This window comes from Tyto alba, unplaced genomic scaffold (assembly GCF_018691265.1).
Source record: "Tyto alba isolate M040663 unplaced genomic scaffold, T.alba_DEE_v4.0 Super-Scaffold_8, whole genome shotgun sequence".
In the NCBI taxonomy this organism is placed as follows: domain Eukaryota; kingdom Metazoa; phylum Chordata; class Aves; order Strigiformes; family Tytonidae; genus Tyto; species Tyto alba.
The window spans coordinates 22,553,995-22,581,714 of NW_024881329.1; the positions used below are offsets into that span (position 1 = coordinate 22,553,995).

A 27,720-nucleotide genomic window follows, 5' to 3' on the forward strand; every position below is an offset into this window, starting at 1 on the left:
GTGTCAAAAGAGCATCTTGTCGCAATCATCAAATGGTTTGGGTTGGAAGGGACCTTAAAAATCATCCGTTTTCAACCCCCCTGCCACGGGCAGGGACACCTTCCACTAGACAACGTTGCTCAAAGCCCCGTCCAACCTGACCTTGAACCCTTCTGGGGCGGCAGCCACAGCTTCTCTGGGCACCCTGTGGCAATGAGCTGAGCTTATCTGGCTTTGCAAGGGCATATTTGGTACTACAGTAAACAGTATTCCTCTGCTTATCATCTTTGCTGGTTCATCTTTAGTTGTCATTTTTACGTTACTATAGGCTATCTTCACTAATGTTTGATTTATAGGTGTTTCCAAAGTCTAATACTGCAGATCTAATCTAACTCACAGAAGAGTCGTATTACAACATAATGGGTGATATATGTAGTTTCAGGCACAGTAATCTGGCATAGTGTCTTGAGAATTATTTCAGTTGATTTATTTACTGAGAAAAAAAATGGAAACATCTGACAAACTTTTCATATTCATCAAGATTTATTCCCTCAATCCAATAAACTGCGTTTATTGCTACACTATAAGGACTTGTTTCATTTCTTTGCAAATACACAGAGAGTGCTAACACATAGAGGTATTTTATTTGATGTGTGTATGGAGACAGAAAAATCTTTTCTAACAGAGAATGTTAAAGACCCAGGAAACAAAGTGCCATAATCCAATAAAAATGGCTTTCATTGAGCAGCTGTTTATGGATGCCTAGGCTGGTTCTCATCAGTTTTCCAGGCTGCCCTGAGCTGGATTGGGCCCTTCTTGCCACGGCAGCAAACTGCCGGATCAGCAAACAGCAGCTCATGACCAAGTGCCACCAGGAGTATGGAGAGCCTTGGACGCTAACACTGAGTCTGATAGGGCTGCTGAGCCAGAAATGTCAGATGATATATCAATTACAAGGCAGGCAGCTGCAGGAAAAATTGGTATATCCTTCTCCCCCATGGTCTTTCAGTAACATTTAGAAAGTTTTAGCCATCTACTGCATCAGGTTGCTGCTAATGGTTAGAGATATAACTCTGGTTTTGGGGAAAGCTGTTACATGTTGAAAACTTTTAAGCATACAGAGTTTTACCCAGTCTTCAACTAGACATTGTGCAACAAAACTTCCATTTCTCAGCATTACTCTTCTCTTGGTGTTTTCTGCAACTTCTTTCTATTCAGCATTTGCTCTTTCTTCACCCTAAATGTCGTCTGTCATTTGATATCTCCTTAAAAGACCTTTCTCAAGCTATGTTAAAATGATGCCTTTAAGCTACTTTTCTCAATATTCTCATAATAATTTCAATCTAAAAGACCATTAAAAAAAAGGATATAAAACCCAAAGGCAAAATTGTAACTGAATTTAAGACAGACTATGAAAGTAGTTATTTGTATGTGGGAAATAAAAAGGTTGAAGATGATGAAATGGGTCTCTGTGAATGCAATTAATACTTGCATTGCACTTTTGCCATTATTATTGCAGTTAACATTAGGCAATAAAAATAAGAGCCGTAATTAACAGATGATTGAAAAGTATTTTTTATTTAACATGAAGGAAATTTCTCTCTCGTTGTTACACATAAGAAACCAAGAGACTCACCGGAGGAGGTCTGATTTATGCAGGGAAACCTCTTCTTTACCATGTGCCCACTGAGGCCACTCTTATTTCTTGCCTCGCAGCCAATTTTGACACCTGGAAAGGCACCTCTCCACGATGGCGGCGGTGCGGGTATTCAGGCGGAAAGGTGCTCGCGCGGAGCGGGTGCTGGCACCCTTGGCGGTGCCCTTGGTAGAGCTGGTGTCTGTGGATCCTGCTGTGCATGTCCCTGGGGGTTCTGCGGTGCTCTGGGACACACATGGCTCCGTACAAATTACGCTTTGGGATGTGCAGGGATCCAGGCATGTCACCGAGCACTGATCGGGGCAGGGATCACCAGCGATCGCACCCTGAGCACCGCAGGGCTCCTTCGTGCAGGTTTCGAGAACCTCGAGGGTGCAGGGCTCCACGGTTGAGGCTGGGTGCTGCAAGGGGATGTTTTCCATGCAGGTCCCAACTGTCTCGGGGATGCAAGGTTCCACCGGCGAGATTGCTTGCTGGAAGGGGAAGGTCTCCACGCACGGCCCGGTTGTGTCAGTGGGACAGAGCTCCACTGTTGGGATGGTGTGCTGGAAGGGGAAGGTCTTCACACAGGTTCCAACCGTCTCAAGGGTGCAGGGATCCATTGCTGAGGTTGGATACTGCACAGGGAAGGTTTCCACGCATGTCCCAACGGACTCAGGGGTGCAGGGCTCCACTGGCGAGGCTGTGGGCTCAAGTGGGAAGTTGGTCCCTCCCTTGCTTTGAGGGGGGTCACAGGGGTTCACTGCTGGGCACACGTAGGCGCCCACACACGGAGATGCACAGGAGTCCCAGGCGGGCACGGGGACAGCAGGAGCTGGGCAGGAGGGTCCAACCTGAGGGCAAGTATCCAGGCAGGTGGCTGCACCCTGACGCAGGCAAGGGTCCGCCTGGAAAGTCTGCTCAGGACAGGGATGCGGGTCCTGCACGGGGTCGGCAGCCAGGTCCATCACGGCACAATGCGACGGGGAAGTGTCGGTGTGCGCAGCCTCCCCCGTGCAGGCAGAAGCGGGCAGGACGGGCAGCTTGCACTGGGAAGACATCTTTCCGCGCTGCAGGCAAGCCTGAAGGAAAAAGAGTAGTTTGGTGTCTATTAACCCAAACCATCAGACGTTTCATTTTCTTGGCTGGTGAATTCTTCAGCAAGATGGTTGCTGTTTGTGCCACGATTTGGCCGTGAAATATGGAAGAGAGAAAATTTGCTGTTTTGTTTTGTTTTAAGAAATTCTACAACCACTCCTTACGAAAAGAAGTTTGGTCATTCTGTTTTGCTGCATAAACTTCCAAGCTCAGCTTTTCTTATTCAAAATGTGTTTTCAGCCAAACGATTTCACCCTAGAAGCATTTTCTTGTGCAGATAGCAGTGGACTAGGTTAACATTTTCAGCAGGTTTATAAACTCCGAGTTAATCCCCTCTCTTTTCCAGACATTTTCTCCTTGTCCTGAAACTCCCTTGCTGGAGAATGCCCATCTTGCAGAAGCTGCAAGAAGTGCAGCTGTCTCTGTCCTACCTTTACCATGGCTAAAAGCAGCAACAGGCTAAACAGGTAAAAGAAAGATGTAGTTGTTCAGGTTTACCGAGGCTAGACAATCTTACCTGGGACCTTGGCTTCTGCTGTACGCGATGCTGCAGTCGCTTCACCGCTTAGACTGATAACTACATGCACAGCAGTTTCGGCTCCTGCCTGCTGTGTAGGTGCCCAGTGAGCAAGATGGTGTTTCTGTCCCTCTAAATCCAGTGCTGAGATAACAGGAAGCATTTTGCAGAGCATCCATGGGATTTACAGCAAAGTAAGTGTGAAGGAAGAAGATTATTACTCTTTCAAACCCTTATCACCAAGGAGGTGTGAGAGCCAATAAATTTCCCTTATGCAGATGGTAGCAGTAATCTATTTCAGCATATAGTAGAAAATTAACACCAGACCTGTACAATCCCAAAGATACTTACCCAGCTCAGTATCAGCAAATAAAGACGGCGAGCAGACTCGGCAACTTTAACCTGGGATATGCCATGTATATTCAAGAGCCTGGCCTCTGGAGATGAGGTGCCCCAGGCACACAGATGAGCTACCCTTTGCTATCCTGGACCTGCTCCGCCTCTGCCCTGTGATGGATTATTTGACTAATTATTTTAATGGAAACCTGGCTATTTCCGTGGCTGCAGCATAACCTCAAGTGAGCAAAGATGGCTTTTGAATTCACGTGTCCTTTCAGCGGGGCTGACGCCAGAGAAGAATTTGGGAAATGAATGGACTCTCAGCTTGCTCTCAAATAGTTGGCCAGTCATGGGTCAGTTTTTCTGTGACGGTAAAACATCCTCCAGCCCAACACATCACATGGGCCATTAGAGACAGGATGGGATGTGGGCTCTAGGGGATTCTTTTATTTTTAGCCACATCTGACCTCTTTCTGTCACTGCCACTGTCCTGTTCAGACGTGGTGCTGCTGGTGATAGTCTCCTGATGTGCTTCTGGAAACTCTTACATCATCACTAGTCTCATGATGTTTTGCATTTTCTCCTAAAGGTCTGACTCAAATAACATAACACTGCTCCATCGCCATGATGTCGCCTTTATCCTCATGCAGGTACACCCCTGAAGAGCAGGTGGGAGATAGAAGGAGTGACCACCACCCTTTCCCTTCAGCCCACTGGTTTACCAAAGTCAACTGAATTATACTAAGGGTTAATTCAAATCGCTGTGGTCAGCAGCAAACTAGCAACCCAAGTAGTCACATATCCCACATTTATTTATTTTGATTTAAATAACCAAAAGCCACTACACTGGACACCACCGTCCTCAGCAGCATGGACACGTACACTTGAAGGGAGAATAACATGCAGACACAGGAACACACCTTCTTCTCCAGATGATATATGCCCTCATCTCTGCATGCAAATAATACTGGTTTGGTGCTTGTGTCACCAAGTGACTTAAGGCTGGTTTGGAGTGAGCAGAGAAGGAAGTTTCAGAGTCTTTGATCTCTCACAGACAATGCACTCGTTGGTTCTCCCTTCTCTCTTATAATGAGGGATTTTCAGACAAGAACATCTTTACTTGACCGCAATTGTAGCAGGCAGAAAGCTGCGACCCCGTGCTGCGGCAGTCATGCACATCTTTTGTGAACGGTGTCTTTCAGTCTTGGTTTAGCCTGCTATATGATAGAAATGTGCACAGCAAACTGAAAAGGGCCACTACCACCGACGCTGTGGTCAGAGCACCGAACACAGAGGGTTCATCACCCTGGAGCCTCACTGCATAGAGATGGGCCACTGCAGGAGAAGTCCTTCAAGGAGCCGATGTGACGCTGAAGACCTTAACACAGTGTGAAGCCTTCCCTGGCTGCCTAACTGCCAAAATCATAACAGATTTTGGTTAGGCTGGCATATTGCCCTTGGTTGAAGAGCAGAGATGTTATGAAGCTGCCCAGAAAACTTGGGTGCTCCCATGCACTGGGCTGTGCTCTCCAGCGTACACCAGCAGTTACGGGAGGGAGTGTGCTCCCCTCCGTCTGGCACATACGAGACCACATCTGGACACTGTGTCCCATTTGGAACCCACTGGGCAAGACAGTCTCCAACAAACTGCAATGAGTCCAGTGGAGACCACCAAAATGGTCCAGCGGCCTTGCGGAGATGATGGATGGGGAGAGGCTGAAGGACCTGATCACACTGGAAAGGAAAAGACAAGACTTAGGTGAGATCCTGGGGGCCCTTTCGGCTATCTAAAAGGTGTTAATGGAGAGGCTCTTCTCAGAGGTGCCCAGAGACAGGGTGAGAGGCCATGACTGCAACTTGTAACAAGAGAAATTCTGACCAGATAATTGGAAATAAAATTCTCAGCAGGAGGGATATCGTGTGCTAGGAGGAGCAAGCAAACTTGAACTGTAGAGCAGAACAAAGCTGCTAAGAGAGTCCTACTCCATCTGTAATCCTGGTCTGTATGGCTGTCTCGGGGGAAGGTGCAAGAAAATGTATCAAACTAACTTTTATAAAAACAAAGTTTAATCCCGAGGGGGATTGTTTCCAGGCTGTATCATCAGTTCTTTGTTCCCCATCCCGCATAGAAAATATGTGGATCAAGAATTCAAGCTTGCAGGCAGCAGGCGGTCATAGTGTCGCATGTACCACCTCAATGGCTGGGTTTCATTAAAAATTATAATGTAAGCAAGTAATTTAAGGATTGGAGGTGGAGCAGGTCTGGATTATTAAAAATTTTATTTCCATACCCCTGAGGTGTCTCACTTCCGGAGACACGGACACTGAAATCATATAAAAGGATTCATATTGTAGTGTTTCTCAAACCATTTTGGTTTCATTTGCTAGTTGCTGGTGGTGAATTGGGTAAGTCTCTCTTGGCCTACTGGGAAGTACTGTAGTGACTGGGGTTATTTAATTTTTAAATATTATCTACAGAAACAAGTTAGAAGACTTGTGAGTACTTCTGCTCAGCGAGATTTTTGTGTGGTACTTACCAAGCAGCTGAGTTAAGGATAAATATTCATTCCATCTTCTACCAGGCTTTATTTGCTGTATGTTTTGCAATTGCTGTGTTTTCTCCATCAAGATACATCTCAGAGTAGCTGAGAGTGGACTAACCTCTCCCTTTCCACAGTGAGATTGCTACCATGTTTTAACCAGGAAATTATTGGGTTTGAGAGAGATCAAAAGGCAAGGCTAGGACTTCAAAGGAAAAAAGTGGGAGGGAAGATAAGAAGTGGAGACTTGCAGGCTGCAAGGGTAAGCAATGCCTGGAAGGAAGTCTGGATGAGAAGATCTATCAGGACTCCTGGGGTAGAGGTGGGAAAGCAGCTGCCCTGTAAGCGTCAGATCCTTTCCTTGTGGAAGGTTTCTGTCAGGAAGCTTCCACTCATGTCCTCTAGCTGAGGACCTGCATGTGGACAGGGAACTATCAGAAGCCTACTAGTCTCTTTTTGGGTGGAATTAGAGAAATAATGTCAAAGAATTTATCCAAATTCAAGGGGAGCTGTGGATAGGTGAGGGCTGTCATGACTTCTGACCCTGCAAATATTCTAGCTGACTCCAGATAACACCATTTTTCTTTCCTATTTATGAGAAGAAGTTGTTTGAAATGTGCATGCAGCCAGTAGCTACAAACCTGTCTAAAATGCTTTCACATGGAGTTAGTGCCCTGCTATGGATTTCAGGCTGTTTTCCCAGTATATTTTTCAGTATTCCACTGGAAAAAGTTTAGTTTACCTCAGTGTATAAAATAGCCTTGTGAAATCTGAATGTCTCTGTTTTCCACAAAGTATATTCCTTTCCTGCTTTCAGACATTACCCCTCCCTCAAAGATGCAGTGCCAAAAGTGGTTACCAGCTGAGACAGCTTTGCCTTCCACCTCCCACCATCTTGGTGAAGAGTTTTCCCGTGAAAGACTGTGTGGATCCCTGTGGTGCTGTCTGTAACATCCAGTGCCCGCCTCCACGTGTGGATCCCTGCTGCTACACTGGGATTCGTCGGGGCACCACCACTTACGTGAACCTGGGTAATCTTGGTGTGACACAGGCTGCCAGGTGCTTCGATCCCTGCTGCCTTGGAGCCTACACATGTGTCCCTCCAGTGCTGTGAGGAGGTGACCAAGTGCAGCACCCCACGTGCAGACCCGTGCTGTTGCAAAGTGACCTGAATGCACCAGCAGATGCGAAGATCCGTGCTGTGAGGAAGTGACCAAGTGCAGCACTAAGGGCGTGGATCCGTGCTGCCAAGAAGCGACCAAATGCAGCACCAAGTGTGTGGATCCCTGTTGCCAAGAAGTGACCAAATGCACCACCAAGTGTGTAGATCCGTGTTGCCAAGAAGTGACCAAGTGCAGCACCAAGTGCGTGGATCCTTGTTGCCAAGAAGTGACCAAATGCACCACCAAGCGTGTGGATCCCTGCTGCCAAGAAGTGACCAAGTGCACCACCACATGCGTGGATCCCTGCTGCCAAGAAGTGACCAAGTGCACCACCACATGTGTGGATCCCTGCTGCAAGGAAGTGACCAAGTGCACCAGATGTGTAGAACCGTGCTGTAGCAAGGTGTCCAAGTGCACCACCACGTGTGTAGAACCCTGCTGTAAGGAAGTGACCAAGTGCACCACCACATGTGTGGATCCGTGCTGTGGACCTGTGACTAGATGTGCTACCACATGCGTGGAACCATGCTGCAGCAAAGTGACCAAATGCACCACAACATGCGTTGATCCGTGTTGTGAGGAAGTGACCAGATGCACCACGAAGTGCATAGATCCATGCTGTGGGGGTGTCACCAGATGCACCACTAAATGTGTGGATCCGTGCTGTGACAGAGTGACCAAGTGCACCACAAAATGTGTGGATCCCTGCTGTGAGGAAGTGACCAAATGTACCACGAGATGCACAGATCCATGCTGTGGAGATGTCACCAGATGCATCACTAAGTGTGTGGATCCGTGCTGTGGCAGAGTGACCAAGTGCACCACGAGGTGTGTAGATCCATGCTGTAGTGAGGTGACAAAGTACATCACCACATGTGTTGATCCCTGCTGTGGGGAAGTGACCAGATGCACCACGAGGTGCATAGATCCGTGTTGTGCAGGTGTCACCAGATGCACCACTAAATGTGTGGATCCGTGCTGTGGCAGAATGACCAAGTGCACCACGAGGTGTGTAGATCCATGCTGTAGAGAGGTGACCAAGTGCTCCTCCAGGTGTGTGTTCTGTGGAGGAGTGATAAAGTGTGCTACCAGGTGTGTAGATCCGTGCTGCGGACATGTGACCAGATGCACCACCAAGTGCGTGGAGCCATGCTGTGAGCAAGTGACCAAGTGCACCACCTCGTGTGTGGATCCTTGCTGCCAAGAACTGACCAAGTGCACCACCAAGTGTGTGGATCCGTGCTGCCAAGAAGTGACCAAGTGCAGCACCAAGTGTGTGGATCCATGCTGCCAAGAAGTGACCAAATGCACCACCACGTGTGTGGATCCCTGTTGCCAAGAAGTGACCAAGTGCACCGCCTCGTGTGTGGATCCCTGTTGCCAAGAAGTGACCAAGTGCACCACCACGTGCGTGGATCCCTGTTGCCAACAAGTGACCAAGTGCACCGCCTCGTGTGTGGATCCCTGTTGCCAAGAAGTGACCAAGTGCACCACCACGTGCGTGGATCCCTGTTGCCAAGAAGTGACCAAGTGCACCACCACGTGCGTGGATCCCTGTTGCCAAGAAGTGACCAAGTGCACCACCACGTGCGTGGATCCCTGCTGCCAACAAGTGACCAAATGCACCACCTCGTGTGTGGATCCCTGTTGCCAAGAAGTGACCAAGTGCACCACCAGATGTGTGGATCCCTGCTGCCAAGAAGTGACCAAATGCACCACCACGTGCGTGGATCCCTGCTGTAAGGAAGTGACCAAATGCACCACCACATGTGTGGATCCTTGCTGCCAAGAAGTGACCAAATGCACCACCAGATGTGTGGATCCTTGCTGCCAAGAAGTGACCAAATGCACCACCAGATGTGTGGATCCTTGCTGCCAAGAAGTGACCAAATGCACCACCAGATGTGTGGATCCCTGCTGCCAAGAAGTGACCAAGTGCACCACCACGTGCACGGATCCTTGCTGTGGGGGTGTTCAGGTTGTTACGAGGTGCGTGGATTCCTGTCCCACCACCTGCATTACACAAGCCACCCCGCTGTGCACAGGCGTGTGCCCATGTGGCCAGCGCTACTCCATCAGATGTGCAGATGTCTGCTACCGCAAATGCAAGGCTCCTTGAGGGGGTGCACGTGGCAGGTCCTGTGGTGGGACCCCACTCTGCATTGCCATTGCCCTGTGGACTCTTCTAAGGCTAAGGAATGAAAATGGTTTGCAGATCCCTGAACTTGCCAACGTCTTCCTCACATCTTTGCTTTCCTAGTGCCCTTCCTGTCCTAGGAAGACTAAATCGTCAAATGGTTTCCCATATGTTCTGCATAATTTCTGCTATATTTATCTCGAGAACAATGCCTTTTCTTGTAACATGTAACTAATTGATTTTGTGCCCCCAGGAATATTGCCTGGGAGAGAGATTCTGTAATTCTTCTTTGCACTGATGTAGATGGAGGAATTTCCCTGTTTGTTCTTTCTTGCCATCTTCTCCATTTCTTGTATGAAGCAATAAAAAAAAAAAAAAAGATCTTGGCATCAGCTGTCTGCAAGTGTTTCCTTCACTTTTGTATTCCCCCAGACTCGCTTTCTCCTTTTAATTTCTACCTAAAAAACTGATCTCTGTAGAGTGGCAGCTCCTGCTAGAATGCATGTGAAGGTCTAAGGCAGTAGCAGGAGACCTGGGACTCATCTGGGATACCCCAGATCATTGCTGGGAGAGGATGCTGTACATCGTAAGGAAGGACCGCTCTCCCATGGTTTTGAAAAGACTTTGAAAACCCACTCATTTGTTGAAGTGCTCCTCTGAAGCTGGAGGAGCTCAGGGCCAGCTGTGTCTGCATCTCGCAGGCAGAAATGAAATGTTCCATTATGAGCAATGGGTAAATAAGCCACTAACGAGGGGAAGATGAGCAGGTCTGGGAGACTGTGCCTCATGACTTTGTCACCCGTGTGTGAGAGGTCTTATCTCAGCCTTTTGCGATTGACTTCTATTTCCTTGTCTCTGGTGGCAATTGGGCAAGCCTCATCAGTTAGGGAAATCAACACGGATTCTCTCACCACTGGATTCTGCAGAAATGTTATTAGTATTAACAAGGTGTTTTGGACAGTTTTGGTGACCTTCCATGAATATCTGCTGACAAGATCCCAGTGCTTCCTCCTCAGCAGCAAATTTGTTTGCAAATTGCTCACCTAGGAGTAAGCAACATCCTCAGGGACTCAAAGTCACCCTGCTACACAGGCCATAGTGCTCTGCAGGTTTCCAGAGCAGCGGGTGATGCAGAATGGGATTGGGTTTAGCAACAAGTGCTGAAGGGAGAAGAGATGGGGAGACAGACTGTGGGGGAAGCCAGCCCAGCAGACGCGGGCACAGCTCTGTCTGCCAGCACCCACTGGCTCCTTCTTTAAAGATGCCCCAAGGCACGTGGCGAGTGACTAACCTGCAATTATCACTGTCTCACTTTTTCTAGTAGAGGAATCTGACCAATAGTGCGACATGATAAATCATACCCGATGGACATGGCATTGCACGCGGGTTGAGGAGACCCAACCTCGCACAAATCGTTTCCCTCCCAGCTCTTCTGCTTCCGTCCTCCTCTCCCAACAGGTTGTGGCAGACCCTGGCTCTTGCCACTGGTTGTGCAGCACTCGCCACAGCGGGTGTCTGGACTTCAGCAAATGCTCTAGGCATTACCTAAGCACAAATTCTGCACAATAGAAATACCAAACCAATTGAGGCTTCCTAATCACCTCCTTGTGGAGTTCTGATTTGACCCCAAAAGTCCTTTAAAACTCATTAAAAGGTTCTGTGCAAGCACCAATTTCCTTTGCATCTGTTCCCAAATCAAATGGAACAATCTTCTGGGAAATAAGAAACTGTAGGTGTTAAAAATGACATTTAGATAAGATTTTCTCTTAAACTATTTCTCTGTAACATCCTTCTGATGGCATGATGCTTGCATTATATTTAATCCTTCACATGAACATAGAAACTCAGATTTTAAGAGGCTGAGACCATTAGCGGAGAACAGACACTTCATTTCCAGGTGAACGTCACAAGATTGTGCTGTAGGAAGAGAAACAGAGATCCTTCCTCCCAGAACACCTGGATGTTTATACTATATCTATGGAACTGTTATTGCAGTTAGGGAGAAAATTGCTGTTCAGCATAAGCAAATGTAGTAAGCCCACTGTTCTTGCTCTGTCAGGCAATGTACTCTGATTCCTAAAATGTATTCCTCAGACATCAGCACACAGTTTTATTCAGCAATGTAAAAAATCCTAAGGAGAGCTGGATTCCCATTCTAAAATATCGGGAAAATCAAATTAAATATCTGCAATAGTCAGAAGGCAAAAGATAAACCAGATGAGGTATTTTTTCATAACCACAGCTAGTTCCCCTTTTTCAGGCTTAATTGCATTCAGATGCTCACTTATCATTCTTCACAGAGCACTCACCTTCCTGAGTAAACAGGAAAAGAGGCGGACAGTGCCGTATTTGGGTTCCTCTCAGCCCCAGAAGTAATGATCTAATTACTTGATCAAATAGTCCCTAGGGCACAGACTAGACCGAGCCACTTGTTTTCATGTGAGGCTAATTGCATTCTACACTCAGCCTCCTGGCATCTCAGCTATGCGAGGATTTCCAAAGCTGAGTTGATGGACCAGAAGCCTGGAGACCAGCCCCGCCTGGAAGCTGCCCTCCGTGCTGGATCACACCCTCGCACCTTCCCCCGGTAGTTGTGGTAGGGAATGACAGGAAGGGAAAGTTGGGTGTAATGAAGCCCCAGACTTTAAAATTTAATTACAACAAAGTGAAGGAGAGTGGGCTGGGAAGGCCTTGCTACGGTGAGAATATAGGGAGAATTCTTGATTTCGATGAAAATGCTTTGCTCACCAAAAATGTGGGTAGTGTACTATATGGGATGCTGCGCATAAAAAAAATGAAATCCCTGATGCTGAACAGTGCTGGATGCCACAGAGGAAGGAAGCTTATTTAGGAGGCTTTTAGGTCAGCCAAGGAATGCAAAGAAATCCCGACGTATCGTATTTTTAAAGCAAAGTGTTCAGCAGTTTATGAAATTGTTTTTTTTTTCCTAGCAGAAATCCAGCTGAACAGCCCAAAATGGTGCATATCCAAACAGTTACAGAGGGAAAAATTTCAGTTTGAGAAGTTTCCATCAAAAGTCATGACATCTGCACATCCTGATGTTTTGTATTTATGTGAACAATCACGTCTCCGTGACCATGTGGTGTTTCACGTCTGCAGGTGTGTTATAGCTTGTAGGAAAATGGTTCCAATCTTGATGTGCCTCCATCTTTGGTAGCTCTTGGTGGTGAACTATGAAGTCGCAGATTCTTTGGAGCCAAAATTGTTGACCACGTTCTTTTCTACTGAGTTTTTCAGAAACATTCTCCTGAGTACCAGAATACAGTGCTCAGGAGGCTCCTCTTCTGCAGCACCATGCAAACCTCTGGGTAGGGGAGTCTGTCTCCTCCTGGGCTCCAGGAACCATTTCTGGTTCAGATTTGGGCTCTGTCATGCTCCTTTCATCAGAGTGCTACCCATCGCACCAGACTCTGGTTCTGCAAGAGACCTTAACATGTGCCATTTAATTAAACAGATCCCAGAAGTGTCAGATTTGGAAAACCACTTCTTTTCAGCTCTTTTGCCAAAGAAGGATGGCCACAAAAGGATGTTGCTGTGGGGTCCTGACTCACTGGAGTTAATATGACTAGTCAAATGACCAAATTGCTCATAAATATAATAGAGATCCACAAATAAGTGTCAATTAAGAATAATAATCCAAACCTCTGACCTTCCCACATATTACAAATGCAGATCAATTTATATCTCCTAAAATGTCTGTTTCTCTTAGAAGTCATTACAATTTCTTGCTAATCAAATATAACAATAGGGTGTACAATAACCCACTATAGAAATGGAGACGTAGGACCGGTCCTCAGCATTGGTTTTAGAGGTGAGCCTGGAGCCCTAGGAAAGCATGAAGAACTGTACAGACTGGACTCTGAGAAACTCGTCAGCAAGATAAGTGTTGGAGGTTGCTGCTTTGAGGGGACCTAGAAGTACTGGAGGAAAATTGCTTGCTCAGCATTACCCAGCAGAGTTAGCTCTGGGAGGACAAGATAGGGAGAGATTAGTCTATCAAAATATTAGACACTTAAATCTGATATAATTGTAAAACTGTTCGTTTTACAATCTGCAGGGTCTATTTGGTGCAGACATGGGTGTTTCTCCTCACCCTGAAGCAGATGTCTAAGACAAGCAAACCACACTCTACAAGTCTATTTCTTCCTATCATCTATAAATGCTGCTGGTGCATCGGTATGAATCTTGGGGGGAGAAACTGCACGTGATGCACCGAGTCTGTCCAGCAAAGGAAGAGAAGTGGAAAGACTGAACAAACCATGAAGTGCTGCTGGGAAGGTGTCAAGAGCAGTGCAAATCCAACAGCTCACATGGGCTTAGGACAGGAATTCCAGTTTCCCCACATAAACACTAGAAAGGAACCAGTGCCGATGCCTGCAATTCTTCAGTGGGACTCCTGGTTTTCAGTGTAAACAGGATGCACTGCTCATGCTGCACAGGTTGGTTGGGGATTTTTGCCCATTTAGCATTTGTGCAAGTGATCTCATTGGGGAATTTGGTTACCTAAATGTAGTCTGATGATCACATGCCACCATCGTGATTGAAATATCTCAGAGAAACAAAGATTTTCTCTTCTGCAGAGCTGAGTGGGATATCACAATCAGCAAAAGTCTTCAATATGCTAATATGGCGTCCTGGGCCTAAATCCCACTTAAACTAAAACCCTTTACGGTGCTCTGGCAGTGAAAAATACCTTTAAAATGAATGTCCCTTTACTTTTCCCTGAATGGCTTGAAAAGGTCCTCAAGGTAAATAGAGTTGTGTCCCCGTTGGCATTGTCAAGCTTGAATGTTGTTAATAGATGGTGGAGAGGAACGAGTTGGGTGTATTTAATGGTTAAAAAGGTATTAGAGGAACAACTACCTCAACAGTTTGTTGAAGTGCTGATAGTCCACTGTAGGATTAGCTGTTTCTTACCATGAGAATCAGGACATGGTATTTCTCATAGTAAAACAGATCAGTTGTCTAACTTCCCTAATAATAGCTATCCGTTCTTACTGCATTGAAAAAAACCTAAGGTATCATTCAGACATTTATGGAAATGAGGAGCTGAAAATATCAAAGCATATTAAATCTTTTTTGAAAAGCAATTAATCCAGTACATGATTTTTTTCAATTACTGTGTCATTCTTGTGGGAACCATATGACTTGGGTATTAGGTGGAAACAGAATTTGCTCAGGATCACATGTCTTTCCTGGAAGAGGTTTTCCATCAAAAATTAGGATGTAAACAAATATGTAAAGTATGTATAGGTGGAGCCTGCTCAGGTAGTTAGTGGTCAGGTGTCCATACCCCTGGGCTCCCTTGTTTCCGGAGATGACGCCATGCAAGCCATATAAAAAGGTTTGCATTTTGATGCTCACACCAGTTCATTTGCCTTCTCCCTCACTCACCTGCATTGGTGAACTGGTAAGTTTTTCTTGGATATATTAGGGAACGATGCAATGGCTGTGCTACCTGGTTGTTCTGGTCAAGAGAATATATTACGGCTCACAGGAGAGCTTTGCTTCTGGTGTTTCTGTTCCAGGATTTGTCCTGGAATGGGGGAGAGGATGTTCAACTTATTTAGAGTTTACTCTTCCTTAAGTAGCTTGCAAATGTCTTGTCACCTCTTCAGAAACTGTGACTGTCTCTTATTGTCCTTTGTATTCTATCTTCATTAATTTTTTCATACCTCATTAAGTCTGGAAATTAAATAAATTAGTAGATGCTGCAGAGTAAGTCTTGGGACTTCAAAAGAGATGGGTGGGAAGATGCATTCTCTGGAAGAGGGAAGCTGCAGGATATCTGAGGGCAAACCTGCAGGGGACATCTGGGAGAAGTCAAGATGAATTGGAAACAGGAGCTGCAACCTCTGGGCCAACCCTTCTCTTATGAAAGGATGAGCACATTAATTTTGATACAGCTGCGATGATGTACCATGATACACAGCTGGAGGATTTGGGATAGCGTCTGAATTTGTGGTCTTTGGACTTTGTCCTCAGGCATTAGGAGTTCAGTGCCTACACACAGGGGAACATGAGGTCTGTGTGAGGAACTGAAGAAATGATAAGCAAAAGGTTGGCCCTGGAACGTGTGCTGAAAATAAGGAAATGAACTATTTTCATGTTGTGGCTTCTACAAAGTTTAACTGTGGGCATCTCTATAAAATTCAGGGCTTATGGCTCTAGTCTTCTTAACAGTGATGCTTGCAGGTTCCCAAGGAACAAAATAATAATCAGGCAGTTTTAATTGCATATGTCTGAATCCAGAAATCATTCACACATGCAATTTTTTCTAACAGTCCTTTTCTCAGTCCAACAGCTATCTGAAATTTATGTTTCAACAGCTCAAGTTACAAATTGCGACTCAAGAAGAAAGGATGAGCGTCCTGATTTTGTATCTCTCTTTTTATCTTTGTCTTTAGCTTTACCAGCATCTCAGAAAGATGTCTTACTACGAGCAGCGCAAACAGCCCTGCCTGCCCCCTCCCATTTGTGTGCAGAAATGCAACCAGTGCGTGGAGCCCTGCAAGACGGTGTGCGTGGAGCCCTGTAGCAACATTTGCGTGAAGCCGTGCCCCACACCGTGCGTGGAGGTCTGCCCAACACCTTGTGCCACCCAGTGCACCACATCCTGCACCACGCAGTGCGTGGAGCCTTGTGCCACCCAGTGCACCACATCCTGCACCACCCAGTGCGTGGAGCCTTGTGCCACCCAGTGCACCACATCCTGCAGCACCCAGTGCGTGGAGCCCTGCAGCACCCAGTGCGTGGAGCCCTGCCCCACTAAGTGCATCGATGTCTGCGTACAGCCATGTGCCACTCAGTGCTCAACCCAGTGCGTGGAGCCCTGCCCAGCCCCCTGCGTGGAGGTGTGTGCCACCAAGTGCATTGATTCGTGCGAGACGGTGTGCTTGGAGCCGTGCAGCACCACCTGCTCCCGCCCGTGCTGATCGCCTTAACGCATGAGCCCTGCATGCAGCCCTGCGTTGCGATATCCACAGGCTCTCGCGCATCTGCGGAATGAAAAACAGGTTACAGACCCATCTGCGACGTACTGAGACCTCTCCCGAGCTGGGCACTCCATGCTCTCTTTGTCTTGGAAAATATTTCTCTGAATGTTTCCAGCCTGTATCTTTGCTTCCTATGATACTTCTGCTACTGCTATTTCAGCACCTTTTTCCTGGTAACTGCCGTTGGCCAATATTATACTGCTGGGCATCTTGGGAAGTTATTTAGCAATGGTTGTGCTGTGAGCAGTTGATGTTGGAAGATGTCTGCCTTCTATTCTTTAATTCTCATCTTGTCTTTTAATGTCTATGTGCAGCAATAAAAACTGACCATTGTTGGCATAGTGTGTCTTCTGTCTTTCTTTCCTCTCCCCATTTCCATGTCTTTGGACACAAGGATATCCTCCCCTAGTTTGAATTTTAAAAAAGCTGTTATGATTGTGCTAGACTTCCGCCTGCAATGTATTGCTGTAAACAGAGAGATTATGCAGTATAATGTGCAGCAATGTCTTCTAAGACAATAAGCAAAACATCATCTGGTTAATATTTTTCTGACAGATCAGACAAAAAAAAAGATTTTTATTGTACTAGAAAATAATTATAGAAATATAATTTTCAACTTTATTAATGACAGAATTTTGAAGGCAAATCTTAGAAACTATTAAATGGTAAATTTAAGTGGAAGAAAGCCCCAAATCCAAGAGAGAATTACTTGAAATGTTCTTGCTGGGATTTTAATTATTTCTTAAAAGCATTCTGATGGAGATGAAAATGGTATTTTTGATTCATTCTTCCCACGATCCTCATGGACTAAATATAGAAAGTAGGGGATTTGGCTTGAGGAGATGAATCTTTTTGTGGTTCAGGAACAGGTCTGAGCCCTGCAAGATTGCAGTTTTCTTCCCAGGTTTGCTGCAGATATTTTGTGTGGCTTTGGGCAGGTCTCACTCTTGTTATCTACCCGTTCCCCATCTGCAATGAGAAGACACATCCCTGACTGATAGGATAGTTCGCATTTCGGGTTCATTAATGTCTAGCAGGTACAAGAATATTTTGATTCAATTATAAACGCATATTCTTTATTTGAAGTCATAATTTTGACACTGAAGGAGGGCCATTGTCTGGAGGGACGTTATACCCACTTAAATGCTGAGTTTCAGAGATAATACTCCCATTGTCTCCCATACCGTGCATGTGACTGACTTACCTCTGTCTCCGTGATGGCCACCCAATTTCCATGTCTGGGATGTAGAGAATTGCTATCCACATACCGTATCATTATGGCAAGGGTGGAGAATATCTAATCTAGAAAAGAAAAGAGTTATATTTAGGTGTGCGTAAACACTATTACCAAATCAGCTTTTAATGAAACCTTGTGAGCAGGTGTAGAGAGTTTAACAGCAGATTCCTTTTTGTGTTATTTCTGTCAACACCAAAAGGTGACACCATCAAACAGGAATAATGATAGGCAAAACACGTCTCAGGAAGGCAAACAAATTCTACACCTAAACACACCTTTCAGTTCAGATAGACAAAGCAGGGGTAGGTGGACCAGATATTCAACAGCACAAAAATGGAGGGGGAAGATTAGGAACGTGCACCTCTAATTCCTACTGTTGATCGTAAATCTTCAGGGATTCAGCAACGAACTCTGCCTTGTTAACAACAACTTGCTGCTGCCACATGTGTAACATCAGCACCCACTTTTAGGCATGGGAAAAGTCTTAGTCAGGAAGTCATATGCAGCTACTAATGAGATCCATCCCATAGGTTAGTCACCTGTGACTGATTTCCAAACCTCTTCATCCAGCTCTATCAGCTGTGTTAGTCATTTAAAATTTTTTCTTCTCTCCCTCTCTGCTGCAAGCGTTGCACCAGACACAGTAATCATAGATGGGAGCATGTAGCTCTGAAAACCCCAGAGGAAGTGGCAAAGAGACCTGTTGGTTTGTGCTCATCACGCTTCCTGCACCTGTAGGAAAAAGCCCTGACGCACTGCTCTCCTATGCACCTGTGGTTAGTTCTGAGCATTGCTAGGATTCCCCTGTACATTTACAACAAATTAGTGACATCTGGTCCATGTCAACCTCAGGGTCATTAAGACCCCTTGTAAATCAGGAATGAGTGAGGGATCTTAAGATATGGGAAGATGATGTTTCCTTTAGCGCATTCATCTCTCCATGTATCACATGTCTAATGGAGACTGGGCTGTAATTCATCGGGCTGAATATGACCCCACAGGGCATAGCATTGGGGAACACTCAAGGGAGGCTTGAACTACCTTTTCTATTAAAGACAACGTTTCAGATGAATCATTTTCTCTGTTCCTTCCTTGGAAAAAATTCAAGGGGATCAACATTTTTCTGAAACACAGATCCATCCCCCCCCCCCCCCCCAAGAAATTCTGCCACAATTTCAGCAAGCCAAACCCAGTGTTTATAAAGAAGAAGTTTTAGTTGCTTCAGTAAAAATCTACTTGTAAAGCGCAAGACAAAATAAGGGGAAAGCTTTCTAATTTCATGGCAATATAAAATGTTTCATTCCCCTTTTGGGGAAGGAAAAGAGAGAAGGACAGAAGCAAACCCCAAAACCACAGACTGCCAAACACAGACCTGCTGCCCTTCCCAGGAGCTGGGGTGTAGCACACAGACCTCCCCCACCCCACTCAGATTTATGCCAGCTGGAGATCTGTCCTGGTGATCCCAGACAAAACTCTCAGGAAACACCTAAACTTTATGCAAACATTTTCTGCTAAACCCAGAGGGGATCTGAGCCATCTCTCCAATCTGAGTTTGGTTGTGGGATCTTTGCCCAGGGTCGGGACAAGATGAATTATTAATAAATTAGCCAGTTATTACCAGATTGGGTGTGCCTTGCATGAAAAACAACAAATCCCCCGCACCTGAAAGAGGACGCATCTCTCACAGACCTTGACTGAAGTCCAGGTGTACGGAGGTGTCAGTGGAGCAGGTTCTGGTTGTGAAAGATTCTGGTCATCAAGTTAATCTGTTGTCATCAGTTCCCGGGGCTGACTTCTGAAAGCGTATAAAAGCCTTCCATTGGGAGGCTCATTAATCTGAGTGGCTTCTTCTTCCTTTTCTCCAACAGCAGGAGACACCAGGTGAGTCCTTCCATGCACATTTAGCTATATAGGTGGGGGGTTCTGCTGCCCTCTTCTTGGGAGACAAGGTGATTTTTCTTTATTTTGTTTCTCTAGTAACATTTTCAGCTCCTCTCCCTGACAATTTAATCCCCATACAAGTGAAAGCTATGTTATGTTGTTTTGAGACTTTTTGAGGCTTCAGATAGTGGCTTCCTGACTCTTTGGGCCATCAAACCCTTGTCAACCCTCACAATTTTTTCTCAACTGATAAGGAACCTTGTGGATAACCATCAGGTATTGAGTATCAACTACCAAAGGATGGCATCTACCAGCAGCTTGGTTTGCATCTGTTGAACAGCCATGGGCTGATCACTGCAATCTCCTGGATCTCCAGGGCTCTGAGTTTCACTTCTTTGCATAAAATCATATCATCGCTGAGCAGGAGGATAGTTCACCTACATCTAGCTGCCGGAGACCTGGCTCCTGCTCTGAGGCTCTCAATGAACTAAGCAGAGACGTGGCTGTTGCCCGAAGGGATTTTTATCAAATGATTTTTCTCTTTCAAATCCATTTGCAATACTCAAATGTCCTTAGCTTTCTGCTCCTCTTTGACTAGTTTTAAATATTGCTCTGAGGTTCTCCTTGAATTAACCACACTTTCATTAAAACTTACATTGCTTTTTAGCTTGTCAAAGTTGAAGCGTTAAGAAAATAGCAAACAGATGGAAAGAAGGAAAACCCCTCTCAGGGTTTCTTGTCCCATTCCTCTGCCGCCATTTAGCTGTTTGGATCACAACTTTGTTAGGATAGTGCCTGCCTCTTACATTCATGTATGATTATATACAGTTACACCCTGAGGCCTCAGCAGTGGCTGATCTCCATAGAGGCTAACTGTGATGGGAGCCCAGAAGAGCAGTATGGGGGCAGCTACAGCAAGCTGGAGTCACCAACACAAATTTGATCTGAACAGCAGGATCCTTAGGGATTTCCAAGGGTGTTTTATTTTGTGCTTTTGCTAGTGGGATTAACTTTTAAAGGCTCTTCGCTGTTGGTTTGTCAAAGCTGAAGAACTGACTGAGACTGTAGTATCCAGAAAGGAGAAGTGTGTGGGGCTTAAAATAACTGAAATGGCACCTTGGTTTTCTTTCAGGCTTAGCAAAGATGTCTTCCCACCAGCAGAAACAGCAGCAGCAAATACCTTCAAAATGCCAGGAAAAGTGTCCTCCAAAGTCTGTGGAGCAATGCCAGTCCCAAAAAGGACAAACCAAGTGTCCAGTGAAGAGCATCCCGCAGCAGCAGCAGCAGCAGCAATGTCCAAAGCAGAAGTAGCACTAACAGCAGCTGCCACAAAGTGCCATGGAAGATGCACACGCTTATTTCCAAGCTCTCCTTCTGTTTTCTGGCTCTGCCGGAATAGCTAGAAATTCACAGCGTGCCTCCTTTGTTTGCAAGCAGAAACTACTTTACAAAGAGATGCAATTCATTAACTTGGATTTATTCCTTCTCTGCTATAAAAAAAATAAAAAATTGCGGTGCCATTTTCTTCTGATCTTTAATTTGGGGCATGCTACAATAAAATTATAAGTAACCTCATTACTTGCTTCCTGATTTTTTTTTTTTTCACTTTACTAGTGCCATTCGTTCTCTTTTGCTTTCTTTTATTAGACAAAGAATTACCTTTAAACCTTCACTTATATAAGGCACACATACACAGGGACCTTGCATATTTGCCTTCCAGGTTTCCCAAGGAATTATTTGTCCATCTTTTTATTTTCAGATAGCTGTAGGTTTCTCGAGCTATTAATATGATGACCAAATAAACCAGAAATACGAAATGTCTAGAGCAAACAGAACACAAAATTATCATAATATCTAGAAAGGCTTGGGGTCCTGTGGGGCAGAGCTGCTGCCTGGGTGTCAAAGGTGACTCAGGCTCAATGTGCTTCCCATCTTGGGACAAACTTGCAAATTGTTTTAATCCTGAACTGCAGCACACTGGACAAAATCAGTTTTCTGCAAGATATAATATTCTGAAGTGTATTCTTATGGCTCTATCAGAACAATTAATTGTGGGTTTAGAGTCTTAACTATACTGTAACTGCTGAGAGGAAAATAGTCTTTGGAAGTTTTAAATGCTGCTTGCTCAGAATGAATAGTTTCAATTTTAAAAGAATCAGAAAGAGGACTCAGAATGTTTTGGTTTCTCAGCAGGACCTACTGTCTTGGCGAATTTATTTCCAGTCAGCTGTACAGCAGAGGAGGAAAATTATAAATACAGAAACTGTTGAGTGATACAATACTGGTGTTTGGCAGACAGACATAAGCTTGCTCTGCAAACCAGAAGCTGTGTGTCTCAGTGTGATTCTGTGATCAGATGATGAGGTTGGATGTATCTAACACCCATCTAACAGGTACAGGGCCAAACTAGTGTGATTACATCGCTCTTGGCTCATCTGAAGTGTGGGAAAAACTTGTTTGCTTGTGCTTGCACCCTGCCTCGTAGACGTGCCCACGCCATATGTCTGCTGGAGGTCACAGAGTGGCTGTGAAGGTGTTTAAGTTGGGCAGATTGACCGTGGGGACATCTCAGTGTGAGCTGATGCCATGTGCCACGCTCTGGGACTGCGTGTCTTGCTGAGAGGTGTTTCAGTGCAATTAAAGTTTCAGGGCTATTGGCCAACCCTGACTGACTCTGTGAAGGGACTCTTGCAGGTTCTCTAACCTGAGCACCTGGAGAAGAACAGCAGACCCAGGGTCCCCTGTGAGCACCCGAGTTTCTGAGTCCTGATTCACCCAGCTTTGAGCCTAAAAATTGACTGGCTGTTTCAGGCTGAGGCTCCTTTTCAACTTTGTAAGCAGAAGCTATTAAAAATCTCCACAACTTGGTATTCAAAGTCATTTTTATTGTTGATTTTCACAGTGAAATAAATCCTGGATACAATATCAGCCTAAAATAATTAGAGATAAGTACCAAATACATACGCAACAACACTGTGTGGTGAAACATATTCCAGGGTGTAATTGAGACAGCGCTGTGTATGCTTCTTCCTTTATCCTGTCTAACAGATGGAAGCCACGCCTGAGGTTAATCTATTTCAAAACATGTCTGGATTGGATTTCATTATCTATATATTCTCCATAAATAATCTCAGCGTGAGCTGTTCTTTTACACATCCTAGAAAATCCAAGGTGAGCTCTCTGAGGAAAGTGCTGATTGCTACCGATTCAGCTAAGCAGATAATTAAGAGGGGATGGCTCTTTTGTAAAAAATCTTTCTCTTTCCTCTAGCTCAATGGATTTTTTTAATTGCATAAAATATTCGGCACTATGGATTCATGATTCGGAAAGTCTTGTTGCCATTGACCAGAACCCCTTAGCAGCAGGCTCTGCACAAACCTCAAACGCTATTGTTAATAGGCAAAACTCCTAAATGCAAGGTGGGAGATGGCATTCGCATACAGGGAGCTGGGGAGGAAGGCATGAAAACCAGGAGGCAGCATGCGGGTCTGGACAATGAGCTCTAGGTCCCTAACTGCATTTGGGTTAAGTTTGAATATTTAGCTTAATGAACCCTGACTCGTGCGTGCCATCATACTCTTTGGTCTCTCTCTGGGCCTTTAAAAGCCAGCGAGATGGTTGGGAGAGGGCAGAAATTCAGGCTGCTGGGAAGCTGAACGCACATGCCTACAACACCGCTTGAAGCCTTATTATCTATTGACGGTCCTGACGTGTCAGTTATTGTATGGCTGTTAGTATAGGATAACGCTAGCGTTAGCTGGGGGGGAGTTGGAAGCTGTGCTTCTTAACAGAAAATCTGCAACGAACAAAAGGGTGTTGGAAAATGACCGCTGGTTGTGAGACACGGGGAGAGGAGGTCTGGGTTTGTGATCTTCTTCTCTCTTCAGGGCTTCCCTTGCCAGCTGCAAGTTACTTCTGCATGGGTGGCCACTGGTTGGGCTGCTTCACCTGCTGCTGCTCGATGGGAGGACAATTCTCTGGAAGAGAGCACTTCTCTGGCTCAGGGCAGGGAGCAGGGATTGGCGCAGGGGTCTCCTTGCACTCCTGCTTCTCTGGAGGGCACGGGGTGGGCACAGGGATCTCCTTGCACTCTTGCTTTTCCTGGGGACATTGCGCAGGTTCAGGGCATGGAACAGGGATTGGTGCAGGGATCTCCTTGCACTGCTGCTCCTCCTGAGGACACGATGCAGGTTCAGGGCATGGAACAGGGATTGGCACGGGGATCTCCTTGCACTGCTGCTTTTCTTGGGCACATGGTGTGGGCTCAGGGCACGGAACAGGGATTGGCACAGGGGTCTCCTTGCACTCCTGCTTCTCTGGAGGGCACGGGGTGGGCACAGGGATCTCCTTGCACTCCTGCTTCTCCTGAGGACATTGTGCAGGTTCAGGGCATGGAACAGGGATTGGTGCAGGGATCTCCTTGCACTGCTGCTTCTCCTGGGGACATTGTTCAGGTTCAGGGCAGGGAACAGGGATTGGCACAGGGATCTCCTTGCACTCCTGTTTCTCCAGCACACACGGAGTTGGCTCAGAGCAGGAAACAGGTTCTGGCACAGGCACCTCTTTGCACTCTGATTTCTCTTCAGGGCATGGAACAGGCTCAGGGCATGACACAGGTGGGATAGTTGGTGGTAGCTTGCATTGCTGTTGCTGCTGCTGCTCCTGGGGTGGACACGTGGGTATTACGACCACTGGTGTTTCTTCCTGGGTTGGTTCCACCACCGGTGTTGGCAATGGCACTGTTTTTTCTGGGCATGGTACCACTACTACAGGGACTGGTTCTGGGCAAGGTGTTGGGACTTGGACTTCAGGTTGCTGCTGTGGACATGGGACTGGCTCAGTGCATGGCACAGGCTCTTGGCTTTGCTTTGAAATTGTTTTGCCCAAGCCAGGTGGGAGGTTGAATTCCTGCTTGATTTGCATTTGATTCAAAGACATCTTTGCAGGAAACAAAATTATCTGAAAGAAATGTCAGAGTGTTATTGTGTCTGCTAAATGAATAGCATTGGGATAAGGGTGAAACGATTATAAGAAACATGAATCAGCCGCAAGAGTAAAGTTCTCTTAGTTTGCCGTTGGTTTCCCAAGGCAGGTTGGCAGAAAAAGAATTATGATTTGCTCTTTCTTTCTCATCCTGCCTTTCAGCTCCTGCTCTGACTCTGTCTTATCTTGTTCCTCTTTTCTGTTCTGCAATGTGGGACAGCCCTGTCAGGTCTAACTGAGGTAGCACCACTCCTTTGAATGTGGAGCTGATTTACACTTCAGAGCTCTTGCTCCTGTTGCTTAGCTCTTCCTAGTGTGTTAACTTCCTTTCATTTCTGTCCTGGGGAATTGATGAGAAGAGCGGGAAAATAACAGATCTACTGGTTTGATAACGGTTTCAGAAAGTCAAAATAATAATAATAATAATAATAATAATAATAATAATAATAATAATAATAATAATAATAATAATAATAATAATAGAATGCTGAAGACAATTAAAAACTTTTGGTGTATCAAAAATTAGAAAGACACAAATCTGGGCCCAACAGGATATTTTACATTGACAAAACTGAAATACTTAATTTGATTTTGCCCATTTTAAAATGGTTTCCAGATATTTCTTGGAATTAGAAACCTGAGGTGCCAAGGCCTCAAGATTGACCTCATCAGTAAGCTGATATCTTTCTGTAGTATTAAGAGCCTTTATAGTAACAGTAATAGGCCAACTCCTCCTCTTGCTCTGGTTTCCCTCTGACTTCACTGGTGATGTAATGGATTGAGGTTACCTGTGGCACAGTTCTTCCAACTGTCATTGAAAGAATTAGCAGTGGTAACGCGTCCATATGTTTCTGGATTATCATGGCCACTAATAATACACATAGGTTGCATGAATCAGAATAATCAGGAGGGATTTATTTTCCCAAGGCCAGTAATGTGCAACAGGCCAAATGGGTTTTCCTAACAATTTATGAAACTGCCTCTGTTTTGTGGGCTGCTGAAGGCTGGACTGATGCTGTGTCTTTGGTAAAGCCTGTGTTGTTGTTTTTCTAAACACAATCTAAGGGCACAAATAGAAGGTTAGAATCACAGAAGTGTTGGTTGGAAGAGGCATTTTTAAGTCCCTCAATGCAGGACTAGCACCAACACAGATCATGTGAGAGTGTGCAAATTGTTCTCCCTTCCTCATGTTGCCTACTCCTCTCAGCACATCTTCAAAGCAAATTCATTCCTCTCTTCTACATCCTCCTAGATCCTCCAGATCAATATCACTTGTCTCTTGCTATTTTTTTTTATAAGGACCTGAAAGATCTTAGACCAAGATATATTGCTCTTGACATGGTTAGCATGACTGAGGCAGCACACTAGGAATACCTTCACCGTTCTATTCCCTACAGCCCTTCATACTCCCAAATTTATCTTTTACAAAATAATTATTCAATGAAAGTGAAGTTTAAAAAATATTCTTGTTATAAATAGCAGAATCACAGAAAATAGATTTGGAAGGAGCTTTAGGAGGTAATTTACACCTTCTCTTTCCCTGAAGGCAGGATCAGTTATACTTAAACCAAAGTAATTTTATCTAATCTCTTCTTCAGAAACAGTCTAATTTAGCACTTAACTATCCTCAGGTTTACACGCAATCTGAATTTGCCTTGCAGAGTCATTCCAAGACTGCTTGTCCTATTCCAATACCCACCATTTCTCTTCTTTGCAGGAATCTTTTACATATTCAAAGGTATTGAAAAAAAATACTTCTTTAAAGAGTCTGCCTACATTAAACCAAGAAGTAAAATTATAGATAGCACAAAAAAGTATCAGTATTCTCTGACTTACCCAACCAGTCAACAGGGAGAAGCACGAAGTCGAGTGGATGGTGAAGCACGGAGATTTGAGAACTTTTATATGGTTTCAAAGCCCTGCCTTCTGGGAATGAGTCCTCCTAGGTAATGAGCTCATTCTTTCACAACTGCCGTTGTGCATGCATTTCCTCCACAGACTTGTTTTACACGTAGGCATTGTGAAGAGAGGCTTTTAGTGCAGAATGAGTTTTATTCCCCTTTTTGACTAATCTGATTTAATAAAAAAAACTTTCTGTGTGAATCAAGGTCATACCGTCAGGTTAATACATTCATTGCAGACCCCATGGAGATCAGGGGTCTTGGTGTGGTGTCAACCAGTGTGGCTCCACTTCAACCCATACATGAGTCATTTCATGCCAGCTAATGCCCCTGCTTCTTAAGATGCATTTGTAGTTTAAGACAGGGGAGCTAATCTGTACTTCTCTCACCTGCTTTTCATCAATGAGATCTCTAAAGTGACTTTCTTGTGCTTTTATAAACTTGTGATGGATGGGTTTATTCTTACCCCCTGAAGATCTTAATAGATTTAATTCTTCTTTCATTTCGGAGCAGATAATTTTGAATGCATGTTACTTTCCACAGTACAGAAGACATAAATCCCACCCATCTAAATGTGACAGAAGAGGAAACTGAGTTTATCTCCATGTATCATGTAAAAAGTAAGGGGATTTTTTAGTAGTATATAAGATTCAACACATCCAAATGGAATTTGGACACTTGTCTCATTTAAGTGCTGGAATGGCATTTGAAAAGATGTTTCAATCTCCATGTGAAATAAAGGGAGTTTGTAGCATATACAGTTTATTCCCTAAGCATTATTCCATGTAAAAAAAAAAAAAAAAAAAAAAGAGTGAAAATAGCTCACTGATTATTATCCTCAAAATCTCAGGGAGCTACCAGAATACCAGTCAAACAGTCCTCATTTCTGATAGTAGGATTATTTTCAGCAGCAGAGACGAGGCATCCCACACAGAGGTGAATTTCATCATATTTGGTTGTCTTGGGACTATCTTTGTCCTGTCTCCACCATTTTACCAGAGCTCTTATCAGAGCACGCACTACCGATGCAATCATTGCAACAGGCTGAGCTGGTACCCGTCACCAGCTGGGATTCCTGGGCTGCAAATGCAAGAAGCTGTTTCTAGCTGTGGTGTAACTTCCTCTGTTAATAATTGTTTGGCAACTGAAGGACAGAACACCTGAATTTTAGACCATGTCTTCTCCTATAGCGTGACTTCATCTGGGCAACTTCCTTTCTTACCTCATGGCAGGTGGGGCTCTGCCTTTGCTGCTTGCCTGCCTGGCTCTGGAAGCTGCTTAGTTTTAGTCGCC

At 45.1% G+C, this 27,720-nt stretch overlaps 4 protein-coding genes and 1 long non-coding RNA gene across 6 annotated transcripts; 2 read left to right on the plus strand and 3 right to left on the minus strand.

Annotated features, from left to right (window-relative positions):
• Positions 1-1,530: 1,530 nt before the first annotated feature.
• On the minus strand, positions 1,531-3,796 carry LOC116964004. Of its 2 annotated transcripts, XM_033002166.2 has the most exons (3): positions 3,582-3,794; positions 3,231-3,374; positions 1,531-2,697 (listed from the first exon to the last, which is right to left on the minus strand). In XM_033002166.2, exon 3 carries the CDS (start codon positions 2,674-2,676, stop codon positions 1,678-1,680), a length of 999 nt encoding a protein of 332 aa, XP_032858057.2. In that variant the 5' UTR covers positions 2,677-2,697; positions 3,231-3,374; positions 3,582-3,794; the 3' UTR covers positions 1,531-1,677. The 2 variants fall into 2 exon arrangements, with proteins under 2 accessions (XP_032858057.2, XP_042641585.1); XM_042785651.1 differs by lacking the exon at positions 3,231-3,374 and having other exon boundaries at positions 3,582-3,796.
• A 1,471-nt stretch (positions 3,797-5,267) lies between these two features.
• LOC116964003 (keratin-associated protein 16-1-like) lies at positions 5,268-9,788 on the plus strand. Its single transcript, XM_042784903.1, has 4 exons — positions 5,268-5,328; positions 6,247-6,371; positions 6,927-7,219; positions 7,294-9,788. Exons 1-4 carry the CDS (start codon positions 5,268-5,270, stop codon positions 9,389-9,391), a joined length of 2,577 nt encoding a protein of 858 aa, XP_042640837.1. The 3' UTR covers positions 9,392-9,788.
• A 4,974-nt stretch (positions 9,789-14,762) lies between these two features.
• LOC104356935 (proline-rich protein 9) lies at positions 14,763-16,764 on the plus strand. The gene is made up of 2 exons (XM_009962276.3): positions 14,763-14,840; positions 15,838-16,764. Exons 1-2 carry the CDS (start codon positions 14,787-14,789, stop codon positions 16,363-16,365), a joined length of 582 nt encoding a protein of 193 aa, XP_009960578.2. The 5' UTR covers positions 14,763-14,786; the 3' UTR covers positions 16,366-16,764.
• Positions 16,765-17,206: 442 nt separating this feature from the next.
• LOC116963999 lies at positions 17,207-19,538 on the minus strand. Its single transcript, XR_004408499.1, has 3 exons — positions 19,352-19,538; positions 17,630-17,727; positions 17,207-17,394 (listed from the first exon to the last, which is right to left on the minus strand). It is a non-coding gene; the product is annotated as an uncharacterized LOC116963999 (long non-coding RNA).
• A 2,869-nt stretch (positions 19,539-22,407) lies between these two features.
• On the minus strand, positions 22,408-26,437 carry LOC104356934 (keratinocyte proline-rich protein). Its single transcript, XM_033002168.2, has 2 exons — positions 26,363-26,437; positions 22,408-24,502 (listed from the first exon to the last, which is right to left on the minus strand). Exon 2 carries the CDS (start codon positions 24,479-24,481, stop codon positions 23,453-23,455), a length of 1,029 nt encoding a protein of 342 aa, XP_032858059.1. The 5' UTR covers positions 24,482-24,502; positions 26,363-26,437; the 3' UTR covers positions 22,408-23,452.
• Positions 26,438-27,720: the final 1,283 nt, after the last annotated feature.

Bases quoted from the DNA above. Each gene is read 5' to 3' on its own strand.
- LOC116964004 (XM_042785651.1), bottom strand. From the start codon at position 2,676: ATGTCTTCCCAGTGCAAGCTGCCCGTCCTGCCCGCTTCTGCCTGCACG.
- LOC116964003 (XM_042784903.1), top strand. From the start codon at position 5,268: ATGATGGATGGGGAGAGGCTGAAGGACCTGATCACACTGGAAAGGAAA. The intron at 6,372-6,926 runs GTAAGCAATGCC...TCCTGCTTTCAG, and splicing joins GAGACTTGCAGGCTGCAAGG to ACATTACCCCTCCCTCAAAG. The intron at 7,220-7,293 runs GTGAGGAGGTGA...ATGCACCAGCAG, and splicing joins ACATGTGTCCCTCCAGTGCT to ATGCGAAGATCCGTGCTGTG.
- LOC104356935 (XM_009962276.3), top strand. From the start codon at position 14,787: ATGCTCACACCAGTTCATTTGCCTTCTCCCTCACTCACCTGCATTGGT. The intron at 14,841-15,837 runs GTAAGTTTTTCT...CTTTGTCTTTAG, and splicing joins TCACCTGCATTGGTGAACTG to CTTTACCAGCATCTCAGAAA.
- LOC104356934 (XM_033002168.2), bottom strand. From the start codon at position 24,481: ATGTCTTTGAATCAAATGCAAATCAAGCAGGAATTCAACCTCCCACCT.